Source organism: Eriocheir sinensis, chromosome 48 (assembly GCF_024679095.1).
Source record: "Eriocheir sinensis breed Jianghai 21 chromosome 48, ASM2467909v1, whole genome shotgun sequence".
Classification (NCBI taxonomy): domain Eukaryota; kingdom Metazoa; phylum Arthropoda; class Malacostraca; order Decapoda; family Varunidae; genus Eriocheir; species Eriocheir sinensis.
In genome coordinates this window covers 6862988-6880757 of record NC_066556.1, presented here as the reverse complement: position 1 = coordinate 6880757, position 17770 = coordinate 6862988, and the positions used below count along the sequence as shown (strand labels likewise).

The 17770-nt window shown below is 39.5% G+C and overlaps 1 protein-coding gene and 1 long non-coding RNA gene across 2 annotated transcripts in view; both read right to left on the bottom strand.

The window, feature by feature from the left end:
• The window catches only part of LOC126981523 (bone morphogenetic protein receptor type-2-like), a 92174-nt gene that overhangs the window by 55965 nt on the left and 18439 nt on the right, over positions 1-17770 (bottom strand). The window contains exon 2 of the mRNA XM_050832712.1: positions 5575-5769. Within this exon, the coding sequence (XP_050688669.1) occupies positions 5575-5769 (195 nt within the window). The remainder of the gene's footprint in view (positions 1-5574; positions 5770-17770) is intronic.
• Positions 1670-4873, bottom strand: LOC126981525 (uncharacterized). Its single transcript, XR_007733981.1, has 2 exons — positions 4453-4873; positions 1670-4174 (listed from the first exon to the last, which is right to left on the bottom strand). It is a non-coding gene; the product is annotated as an uncharacterized LOC126981525 (long non-coding RNA).

Sequence of the window (17770 nt, the reverse complement as noted above, 5' to 3'; positions counted from 1 at the left end):
AGAGTAAAACGAAGAGTAAAACGAAGAGTAAAACGAAGAATAAAACGAAGAGTAAAACGAAGAGTAAAACGAAGAATAAAACGAAGAGTAAAACGAAGCATAAAACGAAGAGTAAAACGAAGAATAAAACGAAGAGTAAAACGAAGGATAAAACGAAGAGTAAAACAAAGAATAAAACGAAGGGTAAAACGAAGGATAAAACGAAAAATAAAACGAGGAATAAAACGAAGGTTAAAACGAAGCATAAAACGAAGAGTAAAACGAAGAATAAAACGAAGAGTAAAACGAAGGATAAAATGAAGAGTAAAACGAAGAGTAAAATGAAGAATAAAACGAAGAGTAAAACGAAGGATAAAACGAAGAGTAAAACAAAGAATAAAACGAAGGGTAAAACGAAGAGTAAAACGAAGAATAAAACGAAGAGTAAAACGAAGAGTAAAATGAAGAATAAAACGAAGAGTAAAACGAAGAGTAAAACGAAGAGTAAAATGAAGAATAAAACGAAGAGTAAAACGAAGAAAAAAATAAAATGAAATGAAGAGTAAAACGAAAAATAAAACGAAGAATAAAACGAAGAATGGAGTTTCGTTAATACTGCATCGTCCGTCGCTTTGTTGTTCCTGTTTTCTTTTTCTACTCAATTAATTTGTCGACGAGGAAGACGAAAAAAAAGTAAAGCTATAAATTAATATAAATGATAAAAGTTGACTCGGTAAGTAAAAATCTACACTTTACCTACCGACTTACCTACCTACAACCTACTTACCTACCTTTATTAAATGCTCCACTAACAATGATAATAATAATAATAATAATAATAATAATAATAATAATAATAATAATAATAATAATAATAATAATAATAATAATAATAATAAAACCAGGACTAATTATGAACAAGGGAGAATCATAAACGAGATAAAAGAACTATTAAAATTGTTGTTGTTTTTCTTCTTCTCCTCCTCCTCCTCTTCTTCCTCCTCCTCCTCCTCTTCTTTCTCCTCCTCCTTCTTATATAATTGGCAAAAGAGAAGGAAAGAAAAAAAAAGACACGGACAGAAAATATCAAATGCGAAACGAGAGAGAGAGAGAGAGAGAGAGAGAGAGAGAGAGAGAGAGAGAGAGAGAGAGAGAGAGAGAGATGGAGGATGTTAAGAAAGACGAGGAGGAGCAGCTGTGAGAAAGGGACTGACAAAACAAACGAGAGAGAGAGAGAGAGAGAGAGAGAGAGAGAGAGAGAGAGAGAGAGAGAGAGAGAGAGAGAGAGAGAGAGAGAGATGGGAGACGACGGGACATGATGGAAGAGGGGGAGGAGGTAGAAGAGATGAAGAAGAAGAGGAGGAGGAGGAGGAGGAGAGAGGGTTCACTGACATCCTTTTCCTGTTCAACTCTTAAGTGCAAAGTCTGCCTTTCTTTCCTTCTTTGTCATCATCAATTATTAAAGAAGATGGAAGACGACAAGGGGAGGACGAAGAACAAAACGACGAGAAACGACAACAACAACAACAACAACAACAACAATAGTAACAGAAACAATGATCATAATAACATAAAACAAACAAAACACAACAAATATCAAGGGAGGATGTGTAAGGGGAAGGCACTTATCGGAAGGAAGGAAGAAAGGAAGGAAGGCAGGAAGGAAGGAAGGTAGGTAGGTAGGTAGATAGGTAGGAAGGAAGGAAGGAAGGAAGGGGGAGGGGAAGAAAGAGGGAGGAGGAGGAAAAGAACGCAGGTGGGGAGGAAGAACAGAAAAGGAGCAGAGAAGAGAAGATAAAGGAGGGGAAAGAGAAATAGGAGAAAATAAGAAGGTGAGGTTTACGGGCTATACAACACGGGGAAAAAATAAACTAAAGGAAAAAAGAGAAGAGAGAGAAAATAAAAGGGAGCGAAGTAATCAACAGAAGTGGCAGAGAGAGAATAGAGAAGGAGGAGAGAAGGGAGGAAAAGGGAGAGAGATGAAAGAGCAAATAAGAAAAGAAGGTGAGGCTTAAGGGCTATAAAACACAATGGGGAAAAAAAACATGACCAGCACAGGTATATCAGGTGAGGGGAAGTTGGGGCAAAAGGTGAAAGGGCAGGTAAGGAGAGGACAGGTGAAGGGAAAAAGGACAGGTGAGATCAGGTGTTTTGAAATGGTCGGTGTCTCTTTTTTATCTCCTCGTTGAACAAATCAGAGAACGAAATTCATCTCTCGGGGCCATCCAATTCTTCCCAGTGAGGAGGAGGAGGAGGAGGAGGAGGAGGAGAAAAAGCGAAAGAGAAGGTAGGAACAAGTAACTGAATAAGGAAAGGATACGGGAGACAAAAAGGACAGCAAAGAAAAGAGGAAGACAAGAAAGGAGGAAAGAGAAGATCAAGGAGAGAAAAGAGGGAATAAGGATAAAATGGAAAAAAAAACACGTAAAAAAAAGCCGAAACAAGAAAAAAAAAGTGAGGAGAAACAGGAAGAAGAAGGAGGAGGAGGAGCCACATATAAACAGGAGAGGATGACAGGTAACAAGAGACGTGGGACAGGTAGAGACAGGTGGACAGGTGTGTGGAGGAAGAATAGCAAAGGTGGGCAGGTAGGGCAGCGGTCACCTTGTATGTTCCCACTGTCTATCAAGTTCACTGAGGACAAGAATCAAAGGAGAGAAAGGAGATAAAATAAAGAGGAAAAAGAGAAGGAGAGGAAAAACAGGCAATGACATGAAGAAGAAAAATAAAGAGGACTAGGAAGGGCGGAGAGAAAGTGGAGAGAAAATTAAGGAGAGAAAAGGGAAGAGAAAATTAAGAGGAAGAAGAAAGAAGAGGAGAGGAAAAACAGCCAAAGACATGGAAAAGAAAAATAAGAGGACTAGGAAGGACGGAGAGAAAGGGGAGAGAGAAAATTAAGAGGACGAAGAGAGAAAAGGGAAGAGAAAATTAAGAGGAAGAAGAGAGAAGAGGAGAGGAAATAAAGACAAAGACATGAAGAGAAGAAGAAAAATAAAGAGGACTATGAAGAAGGGAGAGAAAGAGGAGAGAGAAAATAAAGAGGAAGAAGAGAGAAGAGGAGAGAAAAGTGAGGGAGGAGGTTACTGATATACTAAAGCAATGACATGAAGGAGAGAAGGAAAAGAGATAAGTAGGAGGAGATGGAGGGGAATGATATGAGAAGGAGGAAGGAGGATGAAACGAAGGGGGAGATATTAAAAACGAAGAGGAGGAGGATGAAAGGAAAAGAGAAGGAGATTACTGAACTGAATACAAAGCAAATATATGAAAAGATGAAAGACAAGAGAGAAGAAATAAGAAAACTGGAGGGGATGGAGAGGAAAGATATGGGGAGCAGGGAGCAGGTTGAAGTGAATGAGGTGGGGGATGAAAAATGAAAAGGAGGGAGGTGAAGGACAAAGTGAGGAGGGGAGGTTTAATGATATATAAAGTAAAGACATGTTGCTCTCATTCTACGCAACTGTACCTCGCCCTCCGTAAAGCAATATAGCATCACACACCTACTCACTATTCCTTAAACGTACTGAATCGCGCCTGTCTCTTAACCTGAATCGTGTAATGTGAATCGTGCCAAAGAGAACAATAGCCAAGAAAAAGATCGAGTACTCTTTCAGCCAGACACGAATCCCTTGAGCTGCTTAACCTAAATTACTCAATGCGACTCGTGACAAAAAGAAGAGCAAAAAAGGATTCGAGAACTTTTACAGACAGTCTTGAATTCCTTAACACTCCTAAACCTAAAATACTAAATGCGACTCGATGCTAAAAAGGAAAAAAGAAGAAGGGATTCGAATACTCTTCCAGACAGTCTTGAATCTCTTAAGTTAAGCTCCCAAACACCACATACAAACTCTTTCAGGCAGTCTTGGGTCCCTTAAGCCTCCTAAACCTAAAGTACTTAAACGTGACCTAAAACCCCAAAGAAGAACAAAGAGGGGATTGAGTACTCTTCCAGAAACCCTTGAATCCCGTAAGTTAACCTCCCAAACTCCACATACAAACTCTTTTAAACAGTCTTGGATCCCTTAAGCCTCCTAAACCTAAAGTACTTCACGTGACCTAAAACTCAAAAGAAGAACAAAGAGCTAGGGGATTGAATACTCTTCCAGACAGTCTTGAATCCCGTAACATACAAACTCTTTCAGGCAGTCTTGGATCCCTTAAGCCTCCTAAACCTAAAGTACTTAAACTTGACCTAAAACCCCAAAGAAGAACAAAGAGGGGATTGAGTACTCTTCCAGACAGTCTCGAATCCCCCAAAACACCACATACAAACTCATTCAAGCAGTCTTGGATCCCTTAAACCTCCTAAACCTAAAGTACTTAAACTTGACCTAAAACCCCAAAGAAGAACAAAGAGGGGATTGAGTACTCTTCCAGACAGTCTCGAATCCCCCAAAACACCACATACAAACTCATTCAAGCAGTCTTGGATCCCTTAAGCCTCCTAAACCTAAAGTACTTAAACTTGACCTAAAACCCCAAAGAAGAACAAAGAGGGGATTGAGTACTCTTCCAGACAGCCTTGAATCCCTTATCAAGCCTCCTAAACTCCACACAATACATCGCTTCAACACGCTTGATCCCTTCAGACTCATTTAAACCAGTGCGAGAGATGTGAGACGCGAGGCATTTTCATTTGCTGTTGCCTCGTTCCGACTTATCACAGCCCCGATTAGTGATGAGGCAGGAGGATGAGGCCCCGGGTGATAAGGTCTGACAACTTGATAACACCCTCAAGTACCCGCAACACAACGAGGGGTAACACAAGGGAACTCCTGTGTGTGTGTGTGTGCTGGGGGGTGGGGTGGGGGGGAAGGGGAGTGTGTGTTTGTGTGTGTGTGTGTGAGGGGGGTTAGGTTAGGTTAAGTGTGTGTGTGTGTGTGTGTGTGTGTGTGTGTGTGTGTGTGTGTGTGTGTGTGTGTGTGTGTGTGTGTGTGTGTGTGTGTGTGTGTGTGTGTGTGTGACAAAGAACAGACAGGCAAAAAGGCAATAGACAGACAGACAAATTAAAACGTCCTGTTGGATTAACCACTCGAGAAAAAGAGAGAGAGAGAGAGAGAGAGAGAGAGAGAGAGAGAGAGAGAGAGAGAGAGAGAAATAGAATAAACCAAATACAACAGACACTTTTTTTACCTTAATTAACCCTCAGAAACCCAAGAAGATAAAAAAAGAAAAGACAGACGAAGAGAGGAACGAAGAAAAGACGAAAAGAAGAAGAAAAGAAAAACGAAAGACACACAGGAGGAAGAATGAAGAAAGAGAAATGAAGAAAAGGAAGCTCAGGAAGAAAAGGAGAGGGACGAAAATAGAAGATGAAGGAAGAAAAGGAAGCTCAGGAAGAAAAGGAGAGGGACGAAAATAGAAGATGAAGGAAGAAAATAAAGTAAAAAAAAAAAAGGTAACAAAAATATAAAAATCGGTCCCCTTAAAAAAAAAACGCAAAAGGAAGAAAGAAAGAGAAATGTAGAAATGAAAGCTCAGGAAGAAAAATAGAGGGACGAAAATAGAAAATGAAGGAAAATAAAGAAAAAAAAGTAAAAAACAAAACAAAAAAATCGCCCCTTCCTTAAAAACAGCCAGCTCTCCCCTTACCTTTCATCTGCAACTCAATGGAGGTGTTGCCGCGGATGGTGAAGTAGGCGAAGCAGGCGTCCCCTCCCTTGCACTGCTCCACGTCACTCGAGACCAGCTTCATCCCGACCTCCCCGCCCTGCTCCAGGCGGTAATAGGAGCAATTGGTAGGCTGCACCTTGGCCTCGACCTCCTCCCCCCCCTCCGCCAGCGCACCTGTAATGGGAGAAAGACAGGTAAATGAAAGGTGTGTATGACTGGGTTTTTATTTACGGCAAAGGAGGCAGGTAAAGGGGGAAAAAGACAATTAACAACTACTATAAGAGAATTTGAATAGATCTCAATATTTAAAAGAAACAGATAGAAAGTAGATGAATTGAAATAAAGATGGATATTGATAGAAAGATATAGGTAAGAAGGTAGGTAGTTAGGTAGATAGATATATAGATAGATAGATAGATAGAAGATAAATACAGATAGATAGATATAAAAAAATGTAAACAAAAGGAAAACTTAATGAAATAACTGAATAACAACTTAAATAAACATATAAGTAAAAACAAACAAACAAACAAGTCCACGAGAAAAATATATTATCGTAAACAAAACAAAAATACAAATAAATGAAAAACAACCATAAAATAAACTCAATAAATAATAAAAACTTCAGAAACTCCAGTAATGTTAATCAGTTACTTCAAATAAAAAGGTGTTACTAGTTAATAATGTCCGCCTCAGGTAAGGAAAAGGTAGACTAATGCATTACAGGTGTATGATTAGCTTGATCCAGCACAGGTAAGAGGAATTAATCAGGTGAGGGCAGTAATGAGAAGGCAGGTGAGCTCGTACAGGTGTAGAGTGCTCATATATAATTGCAGGTGATCTTAGAGAGAGAGAGAGAGAGAGAGAGAGAGAGAGAGAGAGAGAGAGAGAGAGAGAGAGAGAGAGAGAGAGATGATGATGAAAGGGAGAGAGGGAGGAAGAACAGAGGAGGATAAGAGGGAATGGAAGATGGAGGAGAGGGAAGGAGATGGAAGAGGAGGAATAGAAGGGAAAACAGAGGGAGAGATAGAAAGGAGAAGGATAGATAACAATAATAAAGGAAGGGAGAGAGGAGGCTGAAGAAAGAAATGGAAGTGCAAGAATAATGGAGAAGGAGAGAGAAGAGAGGAAAAGAAGATGAATGGAAGAGAAATACAAAATAAACAAAAAGAGATAGAGAGAAAATAAGAGGAAGGAGAGACGAAGCAAAGAAAAGGAAGAGGGAGAGAGAAAAAGAGGAAGAGCAAAGACACTAAAAAGAAAGTATATAAAAGAAACGTAAATATAAAGGAAGAGGAAGAGAAGAGAGGAGAAAGTGTGCAAGAGAACTAAGCAAGAGAATACGAAATAATGGAGTGAATAAAAGTAAGTAGAATAGAAAAAAAGGATAAATGAGAGAAAAAAAAGAGAAGAGGTAAGTAAGAGAAAAGAAGAGAACAAAGGCAAATAAATACAAAGAGAGAAAATGAGAGAGTAAAAGCTTGGAAAAAAGGAGGAGGAAGAGGAGGAGGAGGAGGAGGAGGAAGTCGCGTGTATTGAAATATTAATTAAAATGTTCCCCCTTTTATCTTCCTTCCCCCTTTGACTTTTCATTTTACATTTATTCTTCATTTGTTTATTCTATTTTTCTTTCTCCTTTTACATCATGCTTCATTTCCTCTCTTCGTTCGCTTACAGAAAAGAGGAGGGAGAGGCTGGGAGAGGGAGGAAGGAAAGGGAAGGGAAAGGAAGGAGAGGAAAGAAGATGGGGAAAGAGGAAAAGAGAGGAGAAAGGGGAAGAGAGGAAAGAAGAGGGGTATGGGGAAGAGAGGAAAGGAGAGGGGAAAGGGGAGGAAAAGGAAAGAGGGAAGTGAGGAAAGGAGAAAGAAAAGGGGAGGAAAATGAAAGAGGGAAGTGAGGAAAGGAGAGAAAAGGGAAAGGCGAATAGGAGAGGAGAAAGGAATAGGGGAGGAAAAGGAACAGGGGAAGAGAGAAAAGGAGAAAGGAAAAGGGAAGAGGAAAGGAAGGAAGGAATGGGGAGTAAAGGAAGAGGGGAGGAGGAAAATATGGAGAAGATAAGGGAAGGGAGGAGGAAAGAAGGGAAGGAAGAGGAAGTGTTGACTCTTAAATATTGCATTCTCTCTCTCTCACTCTCTCTCTATCTCTCTCTCTCTCTCTCTCTCTACTGGGAGAGAGAGAGAGAGAGAGAGAGAGAGAGAGAGAGAGAGAGAGAGAGAGAGAGAGAGAGAGAGTCTTGAAGGGAGGGAAAAAAAAAGAAAGAGGAAGTGGAGGAGTCTGGGAGAAACATACAGTGTGTGTGTGTGTGTGTGTGTGTGTGTGTGTGTGTGTATGAATGATGCCTTATATATAGACTGCTGGTGGTGGAAAGCGGACCGGCTCTCTCTCTCTCTCTCTCTCCTACACAGTTATTACATCAACTACCACCACCACAAACAATAATAATAATAATAATAATAATAATAATAACTACCTCCACTTCCATTAATTAGTCATACCTGTAATCAATGCGTCTATTACCTGTGCTGTTTTATTTACTTATTTATTTATTAATTAACAGGTATCCTCCATTACCTCCTAATTAGATATACACGTTCGATTAATCATTACAGGACGGACAGGTAAGCAAAGGTAGGTAGACAGAACACGTGGCCTTTACCTTAATTAATAAATGGTTACCTGAGATGATTTTTCGGGGGGTGGAAAACGAAAATAGAGGTTGTATTTTTTGTTATTTTTTCCAGTCATTTAAATCTCCTTTGGAATACACGTGAAGGTAAGATAGATAAATAGATAGATATAGGTTGATATAGCTAGACAGATTGACAGGTATAGATAGATAGATAGATAGACATATAGCTAAACAGATCTAGACACAGAGAGAAGGAATAAAACGGGTAAAAGAAGAGTAACTAAGGTAAAATGTAAGGTAAGGTGAGACGTAAGGTAAGGTAAGGTAAGGTAAGGTAAAGGGGAAGAATAAGATGTATAGATAAAAAGAAAGGTAGAGGAAAATGGGAGGGAGTTCATTAAAGGAAGAAGGTAATAGTCCGTGGGCCACCCTGGAATATCTTACACTTTCGTCGGGCATCATTCCGCAGCGCTCGTTTTCTTCAGGATATAATAGGTTTTATTACATAGAAGCTAGTTTCGAGGAGCTTAACTAGTTTTACTTGCACGTTTACGAAATAATAGCATATTAAAATCTATTTTTTTATATGAATAGGATAGTATTCCACAAAAACTTGTGGTATTCTCTAATGCTTAAAAGCGCCAAAGAAAATGTACTTTTATGGCTGACTAAATTAAATTCAATATTTTTTTTTTTTTAATGCTTTAATGAATATTGAATTGAATAAAAAAGCACAAATAAAGTATGTCAAATATATGTAGTTTTATTTATACAAAAAAATATTTACGTACCTATTCTAATAAGGTTTTAATATTAACTGTAAACAAACGCCTTGCCTGTTCGTTCTGATGAATATTTCGACTCACGGGACTATTCTCGTTTTTTAAGAAGACAGAAGACCGTAATGTTAGTAAATATAATCCATATAATTTTGAAATGGCCTTGCGACTTTGGGAATTTGTTAGAACAAATTACTTGTATGTTTATTTTTACATTTGTTATGGTATGTATAAAATAGTATTCCCTACACGTTAAGTGATAGGAAAAGCAACTCTAAGCACTTTTTCATCTATGGCAATTTGTGTTTAACGCCTTCGTTTTAAAGTTACAGGATGCTTAAATACGAAAATTGATCCAGCCTTTGGTCCTGATCTGAAAATAAAGGTAGAGACATCAGGATGGTTGCAAATTACTCTAAAATACAAGACAAACAATTTATATTCAGACAACATTGGGCTAATGTTAACTATTTGACCTATAAAAACAGTCAGTTATGCATGCTGTCATGAAAATACCATTTGCATCGTATTTTTGCTTAAACAAGTTGTACAGCCTAAACAGTTGCCATTAGACAAAGACTGTCTTAATGTAATTTGTTTGTCTTGTAAAGTAGAGTAATTGCAACCATCGAAGTCCCTACCATAATATTCAGATTAGGAACAATGACTGATTCCAATGAATTTTCTTATTTAAACATCCTGTAATTAACTGGAATCAACCTTTGTTCTGATCTGAAAATCATGGTAGAGACTTCAGGATGGTTGCAAATTACTCTACTTTACAAGACAAACAAATTACATTAAGACAGTCTTTGTCTAATGGCAACTGTTTAGGCTGTACAACTTGTTTAAGCAAAAATACGATGCAAATGGTATTTTCATGACAGCATGCATAACTGACTGTTTTTATAGGTCAAATAGTTAACATTAGCCCAATGTTGTCTGAATATAAATTGTTTGGCTTGTATTTTAGAGTAATTTGCAACCATCCTGATGTCTCTACCGTTATTTTCAGATCAGGACCAAAGGCTGGAAATTGATCAATTTTCGTATTTAAACATTCTGTAACTTTAAAACGAAGGCGTTAAACACAAATTGCCATAGATGAAAAAGTGTTTAGAGTTGCTTTTCCTATCACTTAACGAATACTATTTTATACATACAGAAGCCGATGTATGAATTTTCACTGTATGTTAATGTGCAAGTATTTTTGGTTAAGCTCTACGGATAAAGTGTTGAGAACATTGCTGCAACCTATTACAAGTGAAAATTTTCAATGCGGACATATGCCCGACGAAACTTGTTTTCTAGAGCTAATTTGTGAGGGTGGCCCACGGACTATAAAGGAGAGAAAATGGTTGAAAAAAAGGAAGACAATGAAAATGAGATAATGGCGGAGAAAATAATAATAATAATAATAATAATAATAATAATAATAATAATAATAATAATAATAATAATAATAATAATAATATAACATAATTACTGACAAATACGTGAGAGAAGAAAGAGGAAGAGGAGGAGGAGGAGGAGGAGGAGAAGGAGGAAGAAGAAGAGCAGGAAGAAGATGAAGCAGTGGTAGCTTTCTTCTTCATCCACCCATCCACCCACCCACCCTCCTCCTCCTCCCCCACTCTCCTCCTCCTCCTCTTCCTCCTCCTCGTGTTGGCGTCGCTCCACGTCCAATTCTTTGTTGCCTGCCAGACTAACCCGGGGTGGAGTGGCTTAGCTCTGTCTTGCCCTGGGCGTACACACACACACACACACACACACACACACACACACACAAGGGGCAGGTCAATCTATCTATATATGATATCTAACGTGTGCTAATAAGGACAAAAACAACAACAAAAAGATGTATTAGAAGCAGAAACACACACACACACACACACACACACACACACACACACACACACACACACACACGAGGGACAGGTCAATCTATCTATATATCTAACATCTGCTAATAAGGACAAAAAGAACAACAAAAAGATGAATTAGAAGCAGAAACAGACACACACACACACACACACACACACACACACACACACACACACACACACGGAAAACAAGACATATACAGACATAAACAAAAAAAAATGACAAACAAGCAAAACAGACAGACAGATAACCACACACACACACACACACACACACACACACACACACACACACACACACACACACACACACACTATAATCAGCCTGACACCCAAACGTTTCCATGGCAACAGCTGACGCCCCTCAACCATACAGTCAATCGTCCCTTCCCTTGAGATTCATCCCCATCAACACCCCTTCACCCTACCCCCCCCTCGCCCCCATCACCCCCTCACCAGCACCCAAACACCCCCTTCACCACCTTTTAGTCCCCCCAGCAACCCCCATACCCCACCCCCCTCATCCCCATACACCCATCTCGCTACAGCATCCCTCTCATTCCCCTCTCTTCTTCACCCCCTCATCCCCTCACCCTATCCCCTTCATCCCTACACACCTATCTTCACCCTAGCATCCCTTTCCATCCCCTTTCTTCACCTCCATCAACAACTCCCCTTCACTCCCCCTAAGCTTCCCAGTATCTGCCTCTATCCTTACCATCCCCTTCTCTTCTTCACCCTCTTCGTCCCACCATCATCATTTACGTATATACTTCTCTGCCCCTTCAATACCACGTAAATTATCCACACCGACACCCTTCAACCGCCCCCTTCTATATCCTTCCCTTCGTCACACATCCATCAACATCACTGCTCCATCAAACCCCACGCAGATAGGCACACATAGACAGACATAACAGAAGATAGATAGGTGGACAGTTAAATATATAGACAACTGCCTTGATAAATATAGACAGGTAAACAGTATAGACAATTAGATAGTAGATACTGATAGAGAGATATATATGAATGGATAAATAAGATGAAGAGAACAGATAATATAGATAGACGAATAGATAGACAAACATACACAGATAGATAGGTAGATAAAACAAAGACGAATATCGATGTAAGTGGATAGATTAAAAGATAGATACATAAAACATAAATAGAGAATGGTCGAAAAAAAAATTCCTACACACAGAGATGAAGAAAATTAAAACTGCCCGAGATACGCCATATAGTTACCAAAAGCGTCTAATACATGAGGTAGGAAAGTAAGGCTAAGGAAGGCAGGAAGGGAGGAAGAAACAAATATTAAAAGAAAGGAAGGAAATAAGCAAGGAAGAAGAGCAGGTAAGGTGGATCGTATCTCTTGCGTTCGCTCGCTTTATCACTTTTTTCTAAGCTGATGTTTGTCTCTTCTTTAGTTAATGAAGGGTGGTATATATATTTTGGGGGATGCGCAGTTGTAGTACATAGCCACGTAAACATATACCTACCACCCCACACGCACACCTTATCAAGCAGGTGTTCAAACTATCACGACTCAGAATTACGCCACACAGGTAACGTAGGTGAGTGTGTGTTTGTGTTTGTGCTTGTGTGTGTGTGTGTGTGTGTGTGTGTGTGTGTGTGTGTGTGTGTGTGTGTGTGTGTGTGTGTGTGTGTGTGTGTGTGTGTGTGTGTGTGTGTGTGTGTGTACGTGAAAGTAGTAGTAGTAGTAGTAGTAGTAGTAGTAGAAACATCAACAATGATAATAATAATAATAATAATAATAATAATAATAATAATAATAATAATAATAATAATAATAATAATAATAATAATAATAATAACATACAATTACAAAAGACTATTATATATAGATCTTGCAATACTCTCTCTCTCTCTCTCTCTCTCTCTCTCTCTCTCTCTCTCTCTCTCTTCTCAGTACTGTTAACCTTTGGGATGAGTCTGAGCGACGCCGTCTATGTGTCCTCCTCCTCCTCCAGTGTAGACAAACTGAGGAGGAGGAGGAGGAGGAGGAGGAGGAGGGGGAGGAGGAGGAGAAGGAGGAGGAGGAGGAGGAAGATCACGTTACCTTCAAGATCATATCGGTGAGTTATTTTAGTTTTCTTTTTTTTCGTTTGTTCTGAAGAAGAGGAGGAAGAAGAAGAAGAAGAAGAAGGAAAGAAAATGAGAGAGAGAGAGAGAGAGAGAGAGAGAGAGAGAGAGAGAGAGAGAGAGAGAGAGAGAGAGAGAGAGAGAGAGAGAGGAATAACACGGACTCTCCATATTAGTTTTGCAAGGGGAGCAAAAACAAGCACAACAACAAAAGGCAGAGTAGTAGTAGTAGTAGTAGTAGTAGTAGTAGTAGTAGTAGTAGTAGTAGTAGTAGTAGGTGTAGTAGTAGTAGTAGTAGTAGTAGTAGTAGTAGTAGTAGTAGTAGTAGTAGTACCACACCACCACCACCACCAACAACAACAACAACAGCATCACCATCACCATCACCATCACCACCACCACACCACCACCAGCATCACCATCACCACCACCACACCACCACCACCAGCACCATCACCACCACCCCTACCACCCCAATCGCCGCCTTGGCACCCTGTCCTCCCCGGTGAATGACTGCAGGTAATCAGCAATCAAGGGCCTGCCGACACCTGCCCTTCCGTGCCAGCGTGCTTCCCGTCACCCGCACGGAGACCTCGGCCTTCGCTATTTTTTTCCTTCCTTTTCTTTCACCTTTCTTCATGTGATTTTCTTTTTTTCCTTTTTTTCTTCTCTTTTTCTTACTAAATGTTCCCTTCCCTTCCTTTTCTTTTCCTTTTTTCCTTCTCTTTTTCTTACTAAATGTTCCCTTCCCTTCTTTTTCTTCTTTTTCCTTTTTATTCTATTTTTCTTACTAATTGTTCCCTTCCCTTCCTTTATTTCTTTTTCCTTTTTTTTCATTTTTATTACTAACTTTTCCCTTCCCTTCTTTTTCTTCTTTTTCCTTCTTTTCTTACTAAATGTTCCCTTCCCTTCCTTTTCTTCTTTATTCCTTCCTTCTCTTCCTCCGGTGCTACTTCTCTTTACTCTCGTTTCTTCCATACACTCCCTTCCCTTTCTTCCTCTTTCTTTATCCTTTTCTTCTGCTATGTTCTGTTCTCGCTTCATTCTTTCTTTTCTTCCTTTTTTATTTATTTCTCCTCTCCTGTTTATCTTCATTTTCTTTCCTTATAGTTTCCTTCTCTTCATTACCCTCCTCTTCTTTTCTTCTCTTTCATTCATTTCCTACTCTTCTTTATTTTTCTTTGTCGTCTACTCCTTGCCTCATCAGATTCCTCCACCTCCTCTTCTTCTAGTTCCCTTTCCTCCACCTCCATTCACCTTCTATATTTGTTTAGTATTGTTTTCACTTCATCTATCTCCCTTTCTCTTCTTTCTTCTTATTCATATTTTTCAGGCACGTTTTCTTTCTTCCTCTCCAGCATTTCCTTCGTCATCTGTTCGTTTCTCTTTTTTTTACCATGAATTTTCGCAGTTCCTTCTTTATCTACCTTCCCTCCAGCCTTCCTTCCTTCCTTCCTTCCTTGCCTCTCATTCTCTTCCCTCGGCTTCTTTTTCCGTCTTCCTCGCTTCTTTCCTCTTCTATTTCCTTCTTCCCTCCCCTATTCTCCTCCCTCCTGCTCCTTCCCTTCCTCCCTAAACGCATCTCGAGTCCCTAAGGATAGTGTGTGTGTGTGTGTGTGTGTGTGTGTGTGTGTGTGTGTGTGTGTGTGTGTGTGTGTGTGTGTGTGTGTGTGTGTCTCTCTCTCTCTCTCTCTCCGTCGCGTCAACCATCTCCATCTTCTTCCTCCTCCTCCTCCTCCTCCTCCTCCTTTACCCCCCCCCCTCCCCTTTACTCGGTACTAACACCCTTAACAGTGTAATTTGACCCGACAACAACAAAAACAACGATAACAAGAGCAATGCGTCTTGTAGAAGAGACTAAAAAAGAAAAATATAACAGGTGTTGTGAACTACATAATTGGAACTCGTTAAACTCACTCTCTCTCTCTCTCTCTCTCTCTGTGTCTATATCTATCTTTCACCCCATATTGTCCTCCCTTCAAACCTCTTATTTTCCTTTCCAATTATCTCTGTCGCCTTTCCCCCACTCTCTCTCTCTCTCTCTCTCTCTCTCTCTCTCTCTCTCTCTCTCTCTCAATTACTCTTAATATGCAAACTAGTCCACGATAAAAGCAAGGAAGAAAAAAAGACGTATTATTATGTAGGCATTTAATATTCTTTTACTTCTTTTTGTTTTTGCTTTTTACCCTCATCTTTTTTTTTCTTAAGGGATATAATTTGCCCGGCTGTAAGTTACGGTTCTTGTTAAAGGGACTTAAATGTGTTTGTTGTGAAAGGACTGACAGCACGCAACTAAGTGAACGAGAGAGAGAGAGAGAGAGAGAGAGAGAGAGAGAGAGAGAGAGAGAGAGAGAGAGAGAGAGAGAAATAAGTTGCGACGTATACAGTATGCTAAAAATTCTGAGAGAGAGAGAGAGAGAGAGAGAGAGAGAGAGAGAGAGAGGAAGGGGACTGGACAGGAAAGAAAAGAAAGAAAGAAAGAATTAAAGAAAGGAAGGAGGTAAGGAAGAAACTGATAAAGAAAACAAGGAAGAAAATAAAAGAAAAATAAGAGAAAAGGAGGGAAAAGAAGGAAAGAAATGAAAAAGATATGGAGAAGGAAAAAAGAAAAAAAGGAATCGACTTGTCTCAAACCCCCAAAGAGACCATCCAACCCTTCTTTATCAGACACACGTCACCTCCACCCACGCCTCTTCCTGTCTCTACAAGGGCGGAACAAAATACGGAACAAAACACTAATCTACAGCAAACTACACCTGTCGCTAATGAGATCTGGCATATATAGACCCGTATCAAGAGCTAAGGAGGCCCTGGAGCTTAGAAACACGTGGAGCTCAAGGAAACAGTATCCGATCCTTCAACCAAACGCACCTGGGGGTAATTATATCATATGCACATACAACCACCTCCCTTCCTGTCCCAATCTCAAAGGAATGGCATCTGATCCTAAAGCCACCTGAGTTTATAAGGTCAGATACATTTACAGCCACGCCCCTGTCTGTTTCAGTCTCAAAGGAAAAATATATATTCTTTCAGTCTGGAGATAATGGGACCAGATACATAAAGAAAAGGATAAGGAGAACTGGATAAGTAAATAATGGACAGAAGAAAATGAGAGGACGAAAGAACACTAAGAAAAGGAAGAGGAGGAGGAGGAGGTGGAAGAAATGTACAAAATGGAAGGAAAATGAAAAGATGAGGAAAAATACACTTGGAGTTAATAAAATCAGATACGCACAAAGCCACATCCTTTCCTGTTTCACTCTCAAAGGAATGGTATCTGATCCTAAAGTCACCTGAGTTAGTAAGATCTGACTTTTTTTTTATCTAAACAAAAGTATACAAAAATGGGCATAGGGTGACACGAGCTAAAGGAGCCCTCATCCATAAGGGCACCTATTCTAAAGCTTCCCCAATAGTTTGTTCTTTTATATTAGCGTGGGTGTGGTCCCCTTTAAGCTACATCCCTTTCTGTTTCAATCTCAAAAGCAATATCTAATCCTAAAGCTAAATACACCTGGAGTTAATTAGATCAGATACATATAGCCACACCTCTTCCTGTTTCTACGTTGAAGGAATGGCATTTAATCCTAATGTACCTGTAATTAATGAGGTTTGAATTATTCCTAAAATCTAAATACAGGTAAACGCATTCTATTCTTAATTATAACATTATTTTATTTTAGCCACTTAGTCTCATATGAAATTAGGCCTTGATTCTATAGGTACCAAAATACCACTCAAATCCTCTTTCTCTGTGGGTAGCTATTGGAATCTAATACTACAATCAACAACAAATGACTTCCGTATACTTTCCTCAGCAAACAGAGAACAATAAACGCTTCTTGATCCTCCCTATTGTAAGTTTATAATGAGACTTAATCCTATCATCAAATAAACAAAATGAGGTTCGATCCTTCAGGTAAAGCTAGGACAGTTTCAGCGCTTATTACCAATCCCTTTTTTGAGGATGAGCGACAGGGATTACTTCGTCCTTAACCCTTTGTCTCGGGCTAATCCCTCATTTAGATCCTTACAAGGAGGCCTGAGGGGAATGTCCTGCTGATCCTCGGTAATGAGATCTGAACCTTATGTGGAATGCGGAAGAGGGGATCGTGAGTAGCGGGAATCCTGAGCCTTTTGTGTATGTGGTTTGGATGAAAAGTTTGTTTATTAAGGTTATTAAGATGAGAAAGAAATTCGTAAATGATGATGATGATGATGATGATGATGAGAAGATGAAAAAGAAGGAAACGAAAAACAAGGAGAAAAAGAAGAAATGATGATGAATTGAAGAAAAAGAAGAGGAAGCAGAAGAAAACGAAAAACAAGGAGAAAAAGAAAAAGAAAATGAAAAAAACAAACAATAACAAGAACAGGAGCAAGACGAAAAAGCAGACCAACAAGACGAACAAGAACACGGACAAGAAGAGCAAGAACACGAAAAACAAAAAACAAGAACAAGGACAAAAAAGAAAAACAAAAAGACCACGAACAAAAAAAAAGTACGATCATTATCAAAGTAATTTTCTTCACGCGAATCAACACAGTATTAATCATGAACTATATACCTTCTTAACAAAGCCACTACGTTATATTCCTTTTCTTACTAAACCCCTTATATGGAAAACACCGAAGCCTTATTCACATCCTCGTTATTGAATTATTCCCCGGAGTGACCCAACGAGACACGGCTGACCGACACCACCTTCCTGACGAGACGCGCCCCTTGCATCATGCCCTTCGCCTCCTACAAGACGCACTAGCTCGCCAAGGGG